Source organism: Arachis hypogaea, chromosome 7 (genome assembly GCF_003086295.3).
Source record: "Arachis hypogaea cultivar Tifrunner chromosome 7, arahy.Tifrunner.gnm2.J5K5, whole genome shotgun sequence".
NCBI lineage: Eukaryota > Viridiplantae > Streptophyta > Magnoliopsida > Fabales > Fabaceae > Arachis > Arachis hypogaea.
The window spans coordinates 16256474-16275758 of record NC_092042.1 but is presented as its reverse complement, the minus strand read 5'-3'; the positions used below and the strand labels follow the sequence as shown (position 1 = coordinate 16275758).

Sequence of the window (19285 nt, the reverse complement as noted above, 5' to 3'; positions counted from 1 at the left end):
CATTGCAAGCCCCTCGTCAGTATTGATGGTACCCACTTGTATGGGAAGTATGGAGGGACGCTGCTGTTGGCGATAGCTCAGGACGGGAACTCGAACACCTCCCGATAGCATTTGCCCTTGTGGAGGGCGAAAATGCAGAGTCGTGGTCATTCTTCTTGTCCAATCTCCGAGAGCATGTGACTCCTCAAGAGGGTATCCTTGTTATCTCTGACAGGCATAATGGGATCAAGGCAGCGCTTGAGGCACCTGAGACTGGATGGCTGCCTCCTCGGGCTTTTCGGGCCTACTGTATAAGGCATGTGGCTGCGAATTTCGCCCTAACGTTCAAAGGTAAGGACTCAAGGAGGATGCTGGTGAATGCTGCCTACGCAAAGACTGAGGCAGAGTTTTACTACTGGTTCGACATCATGCGGACTGAGAATCCAGCAATGTGTGACTGGGCCAACCGTATGGAGTATGACAAATGGACCCAACATGAGGATGCTGGTCGACGGTTCGGGCACATGACCACAAACATCAGTGAATGTGTGAACTCCGTGCTAAAGGGAACTCGCAACCTGCCGGTCACATCGTTGGTTAAGTCAACCTACGGGAGGCTTGCTCAGCTATTTGTGGTACGGGGACAGACAGCAGAGGCACAACTCGGATCTGGCCATGAATTCTGTCAGGCATTGGTCAAGGCTATTGATCAGAACCTAAGAGACTCTAGGTGCTTCACTGTGACATTATACGACAGGCATCAGTCCGGGTACACCGTCGCTGAGACAACACCAACGGGGACCTTCTCACTGGGTAGCTATAGAGTTTCCCTTAAAGATCACCGATGCGACTGTGGCCACTTCCAGGCGCTGCATTATCCTTGTTGCCACGCCATTGCGTGTTGCGCCTACTCCCGGCTTAACTGGGCGTCATATATTCACGAGGTGTATCGTATGAGTGAGGTGTTCAACGTTTACAACCAGGGGTTTCTCCCACCTATCCCTGAAGGACTATGGCCTCCATATGCTGGGCCAACCATCATTCCTGACCCTAATATGCGGCGTGCAAAGGAAGGTCGTCCAAAGGCAACCAGGATCCGCGGAAGTATGGATCAGTCTCAGGAGAATCAGCCGAAGCGTTGTGGACTATACCGTCAACTTGGGCATACGCGGAGAAACTGTCACCAGCGAAGACAAAGTGGTGGAGGGGATGCGTAGATCTCATGTCGTGTAACATGCCGTCTATGCTGTTTCAGTTGTTTCATGGTCTAGATAATCTTAGTAATGTATGGTTGGTTAAGTATGTGACTGTCAACATGTTTCTTTAACACAAAAATCTCAGATGAATAAACTCCTATTATTTTACCTGTTTGATTAAACCACTTTGGACATCTTTCATATTGTGCATTATAATATAAATCGTAGAGGAACATATCAAATAATCTGAAACCGGTTAAACTACTTGGTCAAAAGATAAATAATATTTAACATAAGTCTGAAAGCCATAAATACTAAGTAGCATGCTCAATACATAAACTAACAAAGTCCCTACCGGACAGGAACATATAACATAACTAATCAGAATCCTCAATGATGTCACTGTCATCATCGTCGAACTGGCCAAGCAGGTGACCTCCGGTGCCACACAAAGGAGGACGCCTCACCCGCCTAGGTCTGTGATCTGTCGCTGGTGCTGAGGGCTGTGCGGGAACCGCGCTGAAAGCAGAGGCAGGTGTCCCTCCTAATGCAAACCATGGGTCAGACGGAGATACTGCAGGCTCGTTGAGGTCAACTGCCAACTAAGCCTGAACATCGTCACTACGTGGCTGCTGATCAGCAAACTGGGCATGCTCCTCAGGCATCTGTGGCCTATAATGGGTATCATCATCATCCCTAAGCATGTCTGCTATGTCCCTGTAGAACTCGGACTCAGTAACAGGATCAGCACTGTCCATCCCGACAGTCGCGGTAGTAAACTCAGCAAAAGCATGTGGGCTCACGTTCCCAAACAGCTCACCGAGCACGTGATCAGTGCTGTCCCCCTGCTCGGGTGGTCCTCTATCAGGCGCACCTCGACGGTTAGGCCGCGCAGGTGGCCGTCTACCTCTACGTCGAGGAACACGGTAGTCCACTGCATCCCCAGGGTCAGCTCCAGGAACGTCCTGCTCCAAACGGTCGGCAAACTCCCTCCACTCGCGATCGGTGGTCCGGGTCCCTATACGGCGACACTGATCGACTCGTCTGTTATCTGGTCTGTCATAAACGTGCACTCTAGGAGGTGCCTGGGACGACCCTCTATGACGCCTCCTCAGTCAACATAATCGGCCTCGGATCCTGAAATGCTACATCTGGGGATAGGAACCTGTGCGCCATACGGCACCACCACTCTAGGTAATCTGTTGATGGACCGGGGTCGAGGACTCGATCGACCCATATGACTGACTGAAGCCTGTCCTCCCAAAGCTGGTGCCACTCTTGATAATATGTAGGAAACCACCGGTCCCCACCCCTACCATCCTTCGCATGTAGCCAATCTATGTTCAGAGCTCCCTCTGGGAGATGCTGAACACCGTCGAACTGGGGTAGAACCCTATCGACCTGGTGCCACTCGATCGCAGCAAAATATATCAGACTAGTGACGGCCGTCCATAGCCGTCGGTGCTCGTCAGCTAGTATCTCCGGATGAATAACAGCAGCAACATCAACAGAAGAATAAGGCTCCCACACAAACTGCATAGAAACAGTAAGAGTTTGATGAGACAGTGACATTTAAGAAAAACTAGTACAAGTATCAGTAATAAATAAATGACTCACATCGTGGACACGCAGTCGATCCAGTGCAAGGCGTGCGGAAACTAATCTCTGTGCCCCTGCATCGTTCCTCGGCACAAACTCAGCCCACCTACAATTTTAATTGAAATGATGTCAAAACAAACCATAACACATGCTGTTTTTACAATTTATGAACGGAAAATACTAAACCATGCCTGGAAGCAAGAGGAAACCCGAACTGGTCAAAACCAGTGGGCCTCAGAGTGGGAAACCTCCAGAAAATCCAAGACTGTAGTAGCTGTAGCGGCCCAGCCAAGTTAACGACGTTCTTGTTTGTACCACGACAAAGACACCTATACAACCAGGCCAGTGCAGCGGAGCCCCAGCTATATCTGCCCAAGTCGTCCAATGATGCCAAATAAGGCAACCAGCGAAGGTGTACCCTGTTTGCGTTCTTGTCCGCAAACAGCTGAGACGACAACATCATCAGGATATAAGCGCGTGCGTATACACGCACGGTCTCATCAGTAGCATCTGCAGGGAGAACCCGGAACCTCTCGTGGAACCATGTGTAGCACACTGTCATCTGCTTGACTTTACTCTGTGGAGGTAACTCCCCGAACAACTCCCGGAACCACACCCATGCTGGTCTACCGTGTTCCATCAGATTCTCAAACTCAGTCAAGCACCCACTAACGGGCGCACCATCAATCGGCAAACCCAGCTGATACGCAACATCCTGTAAAGTAATGGTGCACTCACCAAACGACATATGGAACGTGTGGGTCTCCGGACGCCACCGCTCAATAAATGTGCTAAGGAGAGACTCATCAACCCAGAACCACTGACTGTTTAGCCTAGCCAGATGATACAAGCCCGCAGTCTCCAGATACGGTATAATCCGGTCATGTAAGGGCATATTCTGCTGCCGCCTAACGGCGCTAATAACCCTACTAGGCTGCAAAACGTGGGTAACAAAATCCCTTAACATACAACCATTACAAACAACACCAAACATAATTTTCGTAAAAATTATTAGACTCGTCACATTAAATTCATTGATGCTCTTATTGTGTAATAAACAGTGAAGCTACGAATACTATGCACTCATTATAACAATATAAATACAGAAAAAAATATTTTTCAATAAAATATTAACATTTATAATAAAATATTTTACAAAAATACTATTTACCAGACTAACAAGATAAATAAGCATGATAAAATTTGCATTACTAACAATACCGATAATAATATTAACATTTACGTAGACAATATTAATAAACGCCTCACATTTTGATTGACAGTAACCATAATAATATCAATTTTTATGTAAATAACATTAATCAGAATAACAATACAAATAAACATAATAAAATATTTTTACTAACAATATTCCTAATAATATCAATTGCTATATTAGTATGAATTTTAATAACAATAATAATAACAATAATAGTAACTAACCTCTTCGTCGATATATCCTGCCACGTGAGCGACGCCATTTAGTCGGTACAAGCGATCCTCATCCTCCATTGGCTCCACCACCCACTCCTCCTTCACACCTTCAAAGTTTTCCCAAATCCTCTTAACACAACAACGACTTCCTTTTTTTTTTGTGCTGTCTCAAATGATCCGTCCCTGCCTTCAGCGGATTACTTATATAGCTACACACACATAAACCGCGGTGGGTTACCGGGTTTTATGTGCAATCAACTTTCCTCATAAACCGTGGTGACTCTCCACGGTTTATGCATGCCATCTATCCTTCGTAAACCGTGGTGACTTACCACGGTTTACACTCTATAATTTTTGCCCATAAACCGTTGGAACCTGCCACGGTTTATGCACGTTCTAAAACCGTGGTGGGTTGCCACGGATTACATAAAAATGGCTTTTTGCACATGCACGTAACAACAAACAGTTTTGCACATTTAGGTAAAGGAATCTCCCATTCTATTTAAATAAGTAAATTGCCCTAAAATAAAGTATAAATATTTTATTTATTCATATTTATTATATTTTATAAATATTATAAAATATTATAATTTTATATATTTGATTTAAATTATTTATCTAATACATATAATGTTTAAATATAAATTTTTATTATAATAATATATTAAAACTAAATTTATATTAATATTTGTCAATAATAATATAATTTAAAGGTAATATTGGAAATATAAAATTATAGTACTTTTCTTTTTATTTCTTGCTTGTGATGGAAAAAAAATTTTTTTAGTGGAACCTGCACAAAAATTTTCTTTCATTCTTTTTTTCTTTGCTAACCAAACAAAAAATATCATTTTTTTATTCATTTTCTTTTCATTCATTTTCTTTCTATTTATTTTTTATCAAACCAAATATAGTGTTAGCGCTTACAAATAAATTCTGATGTTATCGATAAAATAGTTGTTTAATGATTTTAAAATGTAATAAAAATAATTAATAATTATTATATTTTTTATAATTAAATTTTTTTATATTTAACAAATAATTTATTCATTTCATCTCACTCTTTTACTAATATTTAAAAAATATACAAAAAAAATTTAAACAAAATTTTATCTTTAGATTTTTTTATTATTTTAAAAAATTGAAAATTTATAATACAATTTTTTTTAAAAAATCACTTAAAATAAAATTATCAAATTTTAAGAATGAAAATTTTATTTTTCTCTAATGATTGCAAAAATTATATTAAAATTTTATTTCTAAAGTATTTTTTTTAGAATATATGTTTAATATCTCGTTCTTTTGTCGCGTTTTTGAATTTTTCAATAATTTGTTTTTCGTTAATATTTGTAGGATTCTTTTTGTCAACGATGTAAATTTTCGATTACTATTTTAGTAGTTTATTAAAAAAAGCTTCGAAAGGGCATGCACTACTAGAAAGTCGTCGAATTTATAGTCAGATTTAGCAGTGAAATAAATTCGACAGTAAAACTTCGTCGGTAACTATTTATACGCGGATTTTTTTGTCCAGCACTAATTACTGACGAATTTAGTGGCGGATATAAATTTTTAATTGACGAAATTCTAGAGCTTATTACTATCGGATTTTTCTCCCGATAAATCCGACGATATTATAGTATTTATTATTAATAATTAAATTAATAGTTATCGATGGATTTAATTGACGGTAACTTCGACGATAAACTTAAATTTTAATTTAAAAAAATTATTTAAAAATTTAACATATAATTTTAAATATTTATATTTAATAATTTTTAAATTAAAAAAATTTAAAATTTTAATGGCATCATACATAAACTAACAAAATTCAATATATATATATTCTATGTATTTTTCGGAATTTTGGATGGAGGGAGGAGCGATAGGTTGTAAGCATGGAAGAAGGGCCGAGGGCAGAACACGATGAGATTTTTCCGTCTACAGAAAATAAGAAAAAAAGTGTGGAGAAATTTAAATATTTAAATTTAATAATTTTTATATTAATAAAATTCAAAATTTTAATAACATCATACATAAACTAACAAAATTCAATATATAACCAATTTCTGGCATCATTATAAACCATATCAATTAATAGATACCAAAATTTTTTACTATTGTATATCAAGTTTTAAGAACCAGTAATATATAGGGTAAAAAACCCAAATGAGCCAAGGAGAGCTCAAAATTACCTAATTCAGCCAAATGAAAAATCAATACATGAATCAACCAGGACGAATTATTATATAATTCGAATCAATATGATTCGAATTATAATTACATGTAATTCGAATTGATATGATTCGAATTACTAGGAAGGCAAGAATCCAATGAAGTTCGAAACAACTTGTTTCGATTTACATCAACGTAATTCGAATTTACTTAATTCGAATTACTAGGAGAAGTGGATCTTAGGGAGGTTCGAATCTACTTGATTCGAATTAGGTGAAATTTGAGTTGCATAGTAATTCGAATCAACTTGATTCGAATTACAAGGAGTTCGGCTATAAAAGGAGTTCGAGCCAAGTTCATTCGAATCACTTTCTCATTCTCCAACCCCACCAAATCCCAGAGAAGAAGACCAACGTTCAGTACGAGTGCGAGCAGAGCGGCTGTTTCTGTCGATGGGGGACGATCCGGGAAGGCTTTATCGTTTGGATGGAGTAGCTCATATCGCCGGTGTGATCAACGATGAGGTTAGTGGTTTATGAAAGCGATTTATGATAACGGTATTTGTTAATGGTTTTTTATAATGGTTTATGTTACTGTTAGTGGTTTAGGATAGTGGTTTAGAAAAGTAGTGTAGACTAGTGGTTTTTGTTGATGGTTTTTGTTAATGGTTTTTGTTAATGGTTTTGTTTTAGCGGTTTATTGTTAATGGTTTTTGTTAATGGTTTAGGAAAATAATGTAGGCTAGTGGTTTTTGTTGATGGTTTTTGTTAATGGTTTTGTTAATGGTTTTGTTTTAGCGGTTTATTGTTAATGATTTTTGTTAATGGTTTAGGAAAATAGTGTATGCTAGTGGTTTTTGTTGATGGTTTTTGTTAATGGTTTTTGTTAATGGTTTTGTTTTAGCGGTTTATTGTTAATGGTTTTTGTTAATGGTTTAGGAAAATAGTGTAGGCTAGTGGTTTTTGTTGCTGGTTTTTGTTAATGGTTTTTGTAAATGGTTTTGTTTTAGCGGTTTATTGTTAATGGTTTTTGTTAATGGTTTTTGTTAATGGTTTATTGTTAATGGTTTTTGTTAATGGTTTTTGTTAATGGTTTTTGTTGATGGTTTTTGTTAATGATTTCTGTTAATGGTTTTTGTTGATGGTTTTTGTTAATGGTTTTACCCATCATGATTTATTTCCTGGTTCCTTATAAAATATATCGGTTATGTTAGTGGTTTGTGCATCTGTTCTAATTATGCGGTTTATGTACTGGCCAGCCTCGTCGTTGCATATCCAGCGTTAGGCGGCAACAGGGGATGCGTCTTGATGAGAGGTATGTCCCGTACTTGCAGATGGCGGGACTTTACCATCTTGCGAGACTGAACGACAGATGGTTCCGACTAGACGAGCCCCTAGTCAGCGCATTCGTCGAGAGGTGGCGGCCTGAGACGCACACCTTCCACATGCCGTTCGGAGAATGCACCATCACGCTTCAGGACGTCGCATACCAGCTAGGGTTGCCAGTCGACGGAGATTATGTTAGTGGTTGCCTTACGGACTTCCACCTTTACATTGAGGGTGGGAGACCTGCTTGGCAGTGGTTCCATGAGTTGCTCGGTGTTTTACCTCCGGAGAACCAGGTGTAGAAATTCGCAGTCAACTGCACCTGGTTTCAGGAGACATTCGCAGAGTGTCCAGATGGGGCAGATGAGGAGACAGTTAGGCGATTTTCCCGGGCCTACATCATGATGTTATTGGGTACGCAGCTGTTTGCCGACAAGTCCGGCAATCGTATACACATCAGATGGCTACCATATGTTGCTCGGCTTGAGGAGATGGGTCGCTACAGTTGGGCGTCGGCGGCACTAGCATGGCTGTACAGGTGCATGTGCCGAGTCGCCAACAGACATGTGGTGAAGTTAGCTGGCCCGTTACAGTTATTACAGTCGTGGATCTTCTGGAGGTTTCCCACACTTAGACCATCTGGGTATGATGAGATCAGCTGGCCCCTTGCCTCGAGGTACCGTTATTGTTTTGTACTAGATATTCTATTTGTTATTATTTTGTAATTATGCCCTATATTCTTCTGTTTTCTTGTATGCAGATGGTCTGGTTACAACCCTGGGATTAGCAACAAGGGACCTCGGGTACAGATGGCTCGCATGAAGATCGACTTGTTACAGCCTCAGCAGGTAAGTAAGCAGAACTTTTGTGTATCTCAAGTCATTGTTTCAGTTTATATCACTTAACTGAAAGTACAAACGATTTGATTTTGATTTTTTCAGTTCATATGGATGCCCTATAGCGCAGTCGACGTCATCCAGGTTGTCCATCCTGAGGTGTTGGAGCCTCGGCATACGATGTTATGGCGATGCAGGACGTCCCTGATTTATTTTGCGGTTGTCGAGTGGCATCAGGTTGATAGAGTTTTACCTCAGTTTGGCGGCGTTCAGCCCATACCGTCTCCCGCCTTGAACATCGACTTCCTGATGTCGAAGGACGGGAGAGGAGGTGACCGTTGGTTCCCGGCACAGTACCCTGAGTGGCATCTTCACTGGCAGGAGCGTGCTGATCATATTCTACAGTTTGACATCGTGCCCGACCCCGGACCGTCACATGAGTTCTTGACATGGTGGTATCAGCACGGAAAGAGGTTTTTGTCGCCGGAGATGTTACTGGGGGATCCGAGAGGTGTTCCTATTCCAGATGAGGCGACGCAGAGGGGTGCAGGCCGACTTCCAGACATGGACCGGGTCGAGGATGTTCCTGACAGACGTCGTATTGAGAGGAGAGCACGAGTTGGGACACGTCGTAGCCAGCGTGAGTGGAACTGGGTAGATCAGGCTATGGATGCCGGAGACGACCCAGTTAGGGGTGGGGGGAGAGTTCGTGGTCGTGGAGGCAGGAGGAGGGTTGGTGCTGCTAGACAGGGTGCCCAGATGCCTGGGAGAGGTCATGTTGCGGGGGTTGATAGGGCCCATCAGGGCGGGCATGATGGTGGGTCCCCTGGATCTGGCATGGGAGATCCCACGAGTCACACTGATGCTGGGCTTGGTGGTGGAGGTCTTGGAGATTACTTCGTAGGTGTTCCCGGTGATGATCATACCCTTCAGGATAGTACTCCATGGGTGAGTCCTGGCTCGATGTTTGGAGACTTACTAGCTAGTGATGGCATTGTGCACGAGTTTGGTGGACCACATTTCCTTGAGGATATCCGGACCATCATGCAGGAGGATGAGGCTGCAGCCGGACGGGTTCATACGACAGGGACACAGGCACCGCTGGACGTTGATCTGAATGAGCCTGCCACGGTAGCTCCTGCGCATCCTTTTGCCATGGGTGGGACCCCAGCATCGGCGCAGAGTATTGGATCACACTCAGTTGCCGGCCCGTCGTCATCCAGACCCGTCCATGTTGCGCCTATGACCCCGAGACAGCCAATTCTGGATGACAGCGACGAGTCGATTGAGGATGAGGAGCCACTTATTCGTAGGGGCTACCGGACACGGGTGCCACGACGTTGCGGCACTGCATCGCACCTGTTTAGATGATTCATGGATAGTGGTGTATGTCTTGTTGTCATATTTATATTGTGTACTTTTTTGGTTGGTTATCATTGTTATGGTATGTACTTTCTTATTATGTTATTTGATTTTATGTTATGTACTCTCATGTTTTGTTCTGTCATTTACGTCGATGTATTCTACTTTTATGTTATGATTTATAGTTTCATGTTATGTTATTCGTTATCAGTCATACCATGATATAATGTTGTTTGTTCTAGTTATAAATGTCAATGATTTACAAGACATTCAACAGAAATATTTGGTACATTTAACAAGTTTCGTTACACATACGAAACAAAGTAGTTCCAGACAAGTTGTAATACATTAAAAGTTAAAAACAAATAGAAGACAAGTGCTAATACATTAACAAACAAACACATACATAGCAAATCGCCTACTGATTTCCAGCAGTCCCGCTGGGGCCTGCGGCTTGTGGACAACTACGCCTGGTGTGACCTGGCTGCTTGCAGAGGCCACATCTCTTTGGCCGGTTCGGATCTGCTTCATCCATGTTGGTTCGAATTCTTGTGGATCTAGGAGGACCCTCCCTCGCACGCCTCATACTCGGATCCGGTATAACGGTAGGCCCGGCATAAGGTGGCCAGAAACCCTCCGGAATGGGAGGGGCAAATCCCATCTGATAGACACCGAAAACGGAGCTAAGGCGATATACCTCGTGGACGTAAGGCTGCCATGTAAGCCGTGAATACGCACAGCATGCCAGTGCGTGCGGACAGGAAAAATGAAGTGCTTGGAAGTATCCACAATCACAAGTCTTAGACCCTAATGAGACCCTGTACGTACCAAGAGAGAATGAGCCTGTCGGAGTCGTCTCAGCAACGGTGTACTCCGAGTTATCCCTGTCGTAAACAGTCACCGTGAAGTGCCTGGCTGTTCTCAGGTTGGCCTCGATACACTTTACGAGGTTTTGACTGAATTGTTGTCCAGTACCCATCTGAGCCTCGGCCTCCCTACCCTTACGGACAAATAGCTCAGCTAGCCTTCCGTATGTGGCCTTCACCAGCGAGCAAACAGGGAGGTTTCTAACCCCCTTCAGGATTGAGTTGACACATTCCGAAATATTGGTCGTCATGTGCCCGAATCTCCGACCCTCATCACAGTGCTGTGTCCACAACGAATACTCGATTCGGTTCGCCCAGTCACACATTGCCGGATTCTCAGAGCGCAGAATGTCAAACCAGTAGTCGAACTCCACCTCGGTCTTGGCATATGCGGCGTTAACAAGAAGCCTCCGGGCATCTTTTCCTTTGAACGTCAAGGCAAAATTCGCTGCAACGTGTCGAATGCAGAACGCCCGGTACGCAGCAGGCGGTAGCCATCCCCCATCCGGAGCCTCGAGGGCTGCCTTGATGCCGTTATGCCTATCTGAAATAACTAACAGACCCGGCTGAGGTGTCACGTGCTCACGGAGGTGGGAAAGAAAGAAAGACCATGACTCAGCATTCTCACCCTCAACTAGTGCAAATGCCACGGGGAGGATGTTCGAGTTTCCGTCTTGTGCAATGGCGACTAGCAGTGTTCCCCCATACTTCCCATATAAATGGGTGCCATCAATACTCACCAAAGGCTTGCAATGACGGAATGCCTGGATACAAGGGGGGAAAGTCCAGAACAGCCTATGAAAATAAACCTGAGAATCGTCAACCTGTCCCCCAACTCGAACAGGGCAAGTCCTGAGGACGGCTACAGTGCCAGGCATCGTCAGCTGAACTCCTAAAACCCACCTAGGGAGCTCATTGTACGACTCGTCCCAGTCCCCATATATCACGGCAACGGCCTTCTGCTTCGCCATCCATACCCTCCTGTACGTAGGCCTGAACCCAAAGTGTGCGGCCGTGGCATTTTGAAGCACCTTGATGTTCACAGCTGCATCAGCCCTAACCATCGGCATAATGAAGGTGGATATGACATGGTAGTCCAGACTCCTATGGTCGCTGGAGATGGAGCTGGCAAGACATGTATGCGGTCCGTTGTATCGCTTCACTTCCCAGATACCCTTCCGCTGTCGGAGACTCAACCGAATTAGCCATGTGCACCCATTCCCAAACTCAGAACACTTTCCCACATACCTGCGGTAGTCAGACTCAACGACCTTGTACTGGACCCCTCGGCGGATACTATACGTCTTCACACTCAACAACGCCTCATCTTTATCCTGAAATTGTTGGCCAACCTGGAACTCGTTCATACCGGCAGACCCCTCGGTATCTCTAGCACCAAATCCTGAGGCCTGCAGAGCATTGTCGTCCTGCCGCATGGCATCCAGGTCCAATGAGGAAAAATGGGGTGGATACTGCTGTGTGCCAGAACTAGATCCACCTGTAGCCCTTGTCGGAACAGTAGTTCCAACATCATCGCCGCTTTCATCAGCGATCATATCCGGCTCCACGTCATCGTCATCTGGATCATCAAACAAACCATCACCAACAACAGCCGGTGTGGGACAATGTACCTCGGTGGGAATATGTTCCCCATACCGAACCTCGTCTCCAACATTGCCGCTCAGATCAACGGCAAACGAAGGGGACGCAACAGGCTGCATCGGTGGCTCATACACAGGAGCAGAGGATGAAGCAACAGCAGGTCTCGAGCTCGAGCCGGCAACCGCGGCTATAGTAGTGGCATTCCGGTTCGAACCACCCGAGCTAGATACCACATCAACCAACTTTGCCAACAGCTCTGGTGTCCTTACCTCGGGAAACTGCCTACGAGAAATAAACATAACCTGCAAATCCTCGTCACTACCGATTGTGAAACAATCAAACTTCACGGTGTCATGGAGCACCGCTGTTGGAATGCGGTAGAAAAACTTCTTGACCCTTTTAACGCCTTCAAGACCCAGCTTCTCCAGCACAGAGCTAACAAGTGCATCGTAGGTGGTTGTCGGCGTCACGATAATACATAGGGGATCCTTATCAGTGAACTTCACGCCGGACCGAGTTTTTCTCTTAATCGACCTCTGTAATATACCAGAACTAGGAAACTCTCCTCACTAGCCATCTCCCCTCTTTGTTGAGAGCAACATGAGTTCACAGCATATATATACAGCCCTGGCTCACACTATATATATATAATTCGAATCTATATGTTTCGAATTATGTAATATCACAACCTAACCTAGTAATTCGAATTAACTACATTCGAATTAGCTAAGTGTAATTCGAAACAACTTGTTTCGAACTACTTAACAATGTGTCTTCCTAGTAATTTGAATTAACTAAATTCGAATTATGTTGAGGTAATTCGAAACAACTTGTTTCGAACTTCATTCATTTGTTGCCTTCCTAGTAATTCGAATCATATCAATTCGAATTACATGTAAATATAATTCGAATCATATTGATTCGAATTATATAATAATTCGTCTGGTTGATTCATGTATGAATTTTTGATTTGGCTTAATCAGGTAATTTTGAGCTCTTCTTGGCTCATTTGGATTTTTTACCCTAATATATATATATATTTAAAACGTACCTCCACTTTCTTAGGCTCTAAAAATTTTCTTGAACCACTAACAGAATCTCACTTTTATTCTAAAATATTAAATACAAAAGTTGTAATAAGAATGAAATAAATCACACACACGTATATAATATGCTAAAAATTTATTTAGTGACCATGATATTATAACAAAGGGTAAAATATAGTATACAATATGACCCATTAAATATAGCTACTTCTAAATTTACTCTCCTTTCAATTTTTTGCATCATTAAAGTCTCATATAAGTTGTTTTAAAATTGAAAGTTCTGCCTTATTAATCAAATGCACAATAATCACTAAATAGCAAAAACTGAAACTTCAAAAGTAGAATAAGTGATAGATCAAACAATTAACTTTTTCAATAACAAAAATGTATTTTACTCAATAATATACCACCATCAACAAAGTACAAGAATTATATTTATTTTGTCTTAATCTTGTAGTTAATATACACAATTTGAATTATACTAACCATAGAACTATAATTGGTTTAATAAAAATATCACTTAGAGTATGTTAACTAATAATTATTACCGAGTGAGCACGTAACTCATATGCTTATGTGCAATGCCAACACATTCAATACAACCATAGAAACACTCAAAATATTTCTATTCAAAAAAAGACAAAGCATTTTTTCTCAAATTTAAAATGGAAATAAATTTCACAAAATTTAAAAAATATACAAACAAACACAGAAAATAAAATAGTTAAATGAACCTTAAAAAAAACAAACAAAGATATAAACTCAGAAAATTAACAATTTCAAAAAAAATTCAAACAACTAAACAAACCCTAAACCTCCAAATGTTAAGAAAAAATAAATTAATTAGAGAAAGGAAAAATCGATTGAAAGAGGCCGCGATGGTGATGAATAAGCGTGAAACAGGAGGTGCCAATGCTGTTGAATGAGGGCGGTGCAGGATGTGACAACGTTGAGGCGACGACAGTGACTGAGTGACAATGACCAGCAATGAGAGTGAGTGAGGGTGGCGGTGGCGGTGGTGAATGGTGGCGATGGGACTGACGGCGAGAGACAAAGAGAAAAGAGAGAAAAATGAGGTTGCGATGTTGCACAAATGATGGGGAAGGACTCACAAATTCGAATTTAGGGTTAATTTTATCGCCGGTAATGCATAACCTTTGACCAAAACGGCTTGTTTAATTTAATTACCTTACCGTCGGATTTTTTTGCCCCTAAATTCAATGGTAATAATCGTGCCAATTTTTTCTTTTCTCCCTCCAATTATTTCTGACAAATTTACTGTCAGAAAATTGAATCTGATGATAACTTTTTACCCGATAAATTTATTGCCAAATTCGCTGGTAAATCTACCAGTAAACTCGCCGCTAACCTTCGACGATAAATTCGACAGTATTCAACGTTATTTTTCTTGTAGTGATGCAATTTTGTTTGATATACGGACTAAGCAACATGTCATTTGCCACTTCTAAATGTGCTACTCTAACCCCATGTTGTAAGTACTTCCACCTTTTTAATAAATTTCAAATGAGTTTAATTATGATGTAATGTTGTATAATTATAACTGTTCTCTTGAATGATTATTTATGCGAATAATATAAAAGTAGTTTTTTTATTAATATAGCATTATGTGATTGAATATACGTGTAAAATAATTTTATATTGACAGTGTATTTAAATTAAATTCATTTAAAATAAGCCAAGCCTAGCAACATCAGACTAGGTTTAAATTTTATTAATTTTTTATCTAATGTATACATTGAGAACTCATAATTTTTAGTTTAAAAAAAATTTATATTTCACAAATGTTATTTAAAATTCTCTTTTTGTTGATCCAACCCTAACCTTATCCTGTTTGCGAGTTGAGAATATCCCAATCCTAACCCTACCCGCTCTTAATCCATGGATACTTGACCCTACTCGCGGATTACAAAAAATATACAACATTATTATATAATTAACTTGATGATAATTTAAAATAAAATTGATTTTTATGTTAAAAAAATAAATTATCAATTAATGATTTTTTTAATGATTAAAAATCATTTACATTTAGTGAGAGGTCTTTGATTCAACATCTACTTAAAACATATTTTTATATAAGTATATAACATATACATATATAGAGTGCAGATTGGTCGGATAGGGTTAAGGCTCAACCCGCACCCTACCCGATCTGCACGAAAATTCTATCCACACCCTACCTTACCTATTGCAGATCAGATTGACAACTCTACCCGACCAAATGGGATTAAATTGGATACTCGCAAGTAAGATATATATTGTCATCACCCCTAATAGTCAACTACCTGTTTGAATAATTTACTGAAATGCATTTTAATCTAGATAACGATATCCTTGAAAAAATGTTTAGATTTAAATATTAACATTATTGGCCATTTATTTTGTATAAATATTAATATTATGAGCCGTACAACATACACAAGATGAATGGTTAAGAAGTAATAACATGTGAAAGAGAAAGTTTAGGGGTAACACTTTTATTAAAATTTGGCCAGCACTTAATCAGTAAAAGAAAAATGAGTAATTTCATATTATTGGACAAAATCTCACACCATTAAAAATACTAATAATAACTAATTAATGAGTACAAATTGTAAAATTTGCTGACTTCTAACACTCTTCATTTATATACAAAAATTTATACTAAAACAATTAATAATATGTAATATTATTTCTTACAAAAAGATATGAGGTCCAAACAAACACTTATTCAATTGAAACAACTAATTAACAAAACAAATTATTGTGTCAACATTTGAGATACAAATATATATAATATAATACATAGTTGTACAGGTGCATAGAATTACTTGTAGAACTCCATGACCCAGAAGCTAGAGACACAACACACAAATTTTATGCCACTAAATCCAGATCCATTTGCCAAGTTCATGAAATCTTGTTGGGTTCTCTCAAATCCTCCGGGCATTTGAGTCATCATGATAACATCATTTCTAAAAGCGTTCTTGGCAGAAGATGTGTCCTCAGGAACAGTAGGAAGAATTGTGTCCATCACAATCACCTTTCCATCGTTGGGAATAGCCTTGTAACAATTCTTTAATATCTTCAAGCAATCATCATTGCCCCAATCATGAAGTATCCACTGCAAAATTTCTGGCTCAACAAATATTTGATAATATGATAATTATTGTTTATGTGAATCACAATTTTGTGTACTTGTCTTTTTCGTGTGTTTATTGCCAATTATACAACATGACGTTTTATTTTAAGTGGATGTTGTATTCTACCATATAACTAATAATGATTACAATGAGTTTTTAAGTTTATATGTAGTTATGTTAAAAAAGGGCGGGTTCAATTTAGATCTATAATAATAATAATAATAATAATAATAATAATAGAAAGTTTTAATTCATTCTCCTCATTATTCTCTTAATATTTAAAAAATAATAAATTTAAATATATATTATTTTTTAAAGAAAAACTGTTACATGTATAATAAATTTTTTTGTCAACCAGATCTAACGAAGTTGAACAATAAAATTTGAGTAAGTAAAAATGATGAGAATGATTTTTTGTTAATATTAGACCAATTTGATTAGATTTAATAGTCAAAAATACTTGTACGCGAAACATTAATAGTTTAATACTTTTTTTAAAAGCATAAAAAGGATAAAAAAATTCAACCTTTTTTTTATTTAGAAGTTAGGAAGATAATTAAAATATTAGAACTCCCAATCATTTTTCTTCTAGAGTGGATTTTAAATCCTTAGGACTAATTACGTCAAATAATAAACAAATTAATAGAAAAGTAAATAATGAAAAGCTCAAAACACATAATAATATATATTCCTCACACCTTCATGAAAATGGCATCTCCATTTGGAACACTCTCAAACATATCTCCTCCCACATGCTCCACACCTGCAACATTAATTATTATTAGAAAATATAATTATTGTCATTATTATTTTGTGAATATTTCCTTTAAAAGGAAAAAAATATAATAAATTAAATTGAACAATTATATATACTTCTTTCTGTGTTGCTTTCTCTATTGTCTATATCTTAGACGAATCAATATCTAAAGAATCATTGAATCTTTATAAAGAATAAAAGTAAAAAAAAAAAAAAAACAAAAGGTAGGCTAAAATCAAACAAAGAATAAAGTATCACACATACCATCATCATAGGCTGAGGCACATTCTATGACATGAGGCAAATCAAAATTGATACCATGGATATGAGGGTGTTTGGAAGTGATCAATTTGATAACTGCCCCAACCCCACCACCAACATCCACTAGTTTATTGATGTGGTCAAAGCCTTTATAGACATCAAGAATCCTCTTCATTAATACAGTGGAGGAGTTATGCATTGCTTTGTTGAAAACCTTGTTGAACCTACCATCAACCTTTGCATACTCGAAGACATGCATGCCATGAGCCCTATTGAACGGTGTTCCTCCTTCAAGGATAGCTCCTTTCAATTCATTCCTGATGATACAAACCACAAAGTCACAAACAATTTCCTATTTACTTACCCATAGATAGATATGTAGATTAAAATACTATTTTTGTTAAAAATACTTTAATTCACCTGGCCTTTGGTTATATATTATTGATGGTAAGATATATATAATATAACAAACACTAAAATATAAAAATATTATTTGTACAAAAAATTGACCACTAAAATTAATTATTATGTATTTGAGTATAAATAGATATGTATTTTAACTTATTTTTAATATATATTTTATATTTTGATATATATTTTTTTATATTAATAATTAATTTTGATAGCTATTTTAATTTAGTCCTAACAGGATTAATTAAATAATAAAAATTCAACTGCAATCAATTTTATGTAAAGTTGATAATTGAGAGTCAAAAATTCAGTCAAATCAGTTAAATTATTTAACGACTCTCAACTATCAATTTTACATAAATTTGACTGCATTTTCATTTAATTAATATTTACTATAAATTTTTCGCTACACACCAGCTTTCGTAGAAGACTTTATCGAGAGACAGCAACAATGAGGGTCCCAAAGACACACCATGAGCATCACTCACAAAACATTTGGAACAAGGTGCGAGGCTATACAGCCTGTGATGCAAGTTATTAGGGTTTTGTGGATCTTCAACAACAGAACAACGCAGTAATGAGTGACTTGCAAGAAGCCTAAGAAGACGATCCAACATTGATGCTGCTTCAGGGTTGTTGGCTCCAATGTGGTCCACAATGTCTTTTGCTGAAAGCTTTGCACCTTCGCCTGCTTTGGCCATGATGTCAAATACACCAAGCTCTATTGTGGTCCTCACAGCCATTGGAACCACAATTGAACATGCCATTTTTGCAATCAAGAAGCCATCTTCTTCTTGTTTCTCAAGTTTCACATCGAAATCGCTTGATGCAACAAAACCCATATGTGAATTCGGAAAGGAGAGAAACTAGATGGTGGTGTGTAAGTGGCTTATGGTAGTTTTAAATGTGTATTATGAACTCAGTTTGATTTGCTTGATTCATGATAGATGGCGTTTGTATATATTATGGAAAAGTACGAGGAGCCAATCGAATATTTGTACAATGGAGGTTTATGGAGTATTAGAGATATAACCATTAGTGTTATATTTTTCTGTTAGTTGAAGCTTTTGGGATGAGTAGTATCACGACCTGGTATTAAAGCACTAGATCCGAAAAGTTAAAAGTTCGATTCTTGGTCAACCCAAAATTAGTTTAATATATATATAAAGTGATGTCAATGATTGCTATATTTTACTTTGTTCCGTATAACTCGTGAGGCACGATTTAACTAATTAAATACCATTATAAGAATTTAGAGTATATAATATTCAAATTGTTTAACAATCATTTATGCGT

The 19285-nt window shown here is 38.9% G+C and overlaps 1 protein-coding gene across 1 annotated transcript; it reads right to left on the bottom strand.

Moving 5' to 3' along the window:
• Window positions 1-16057: 16057 nt before the first annotated feature.
• On the bottom strand, window positions 16058-19041 carry LOC112702634 (anthranilate N-methyltransferase). Its single transcript, XM_025753764.2, has 4 exons — window positions 18404-19041; window positions 17582-17895; window positions 17259-17323; window positions 16058-16541 (listed from the first exon to the last, which is right to left on the bottom strand). Exons 1-4 carry the CDS (start codon window positions 18829-18831, stop codon window positions 16245-16247), a joined length of 1104 nt encoding a protein of 367 aa, XP_025609549.1. The 5' UTR covers window positions 18832-19041; the 3' UTR covers window positions 16058-16244.
• Between the last annotated feature and the right edge of the window lie 244 nt (window positions 19042-19285).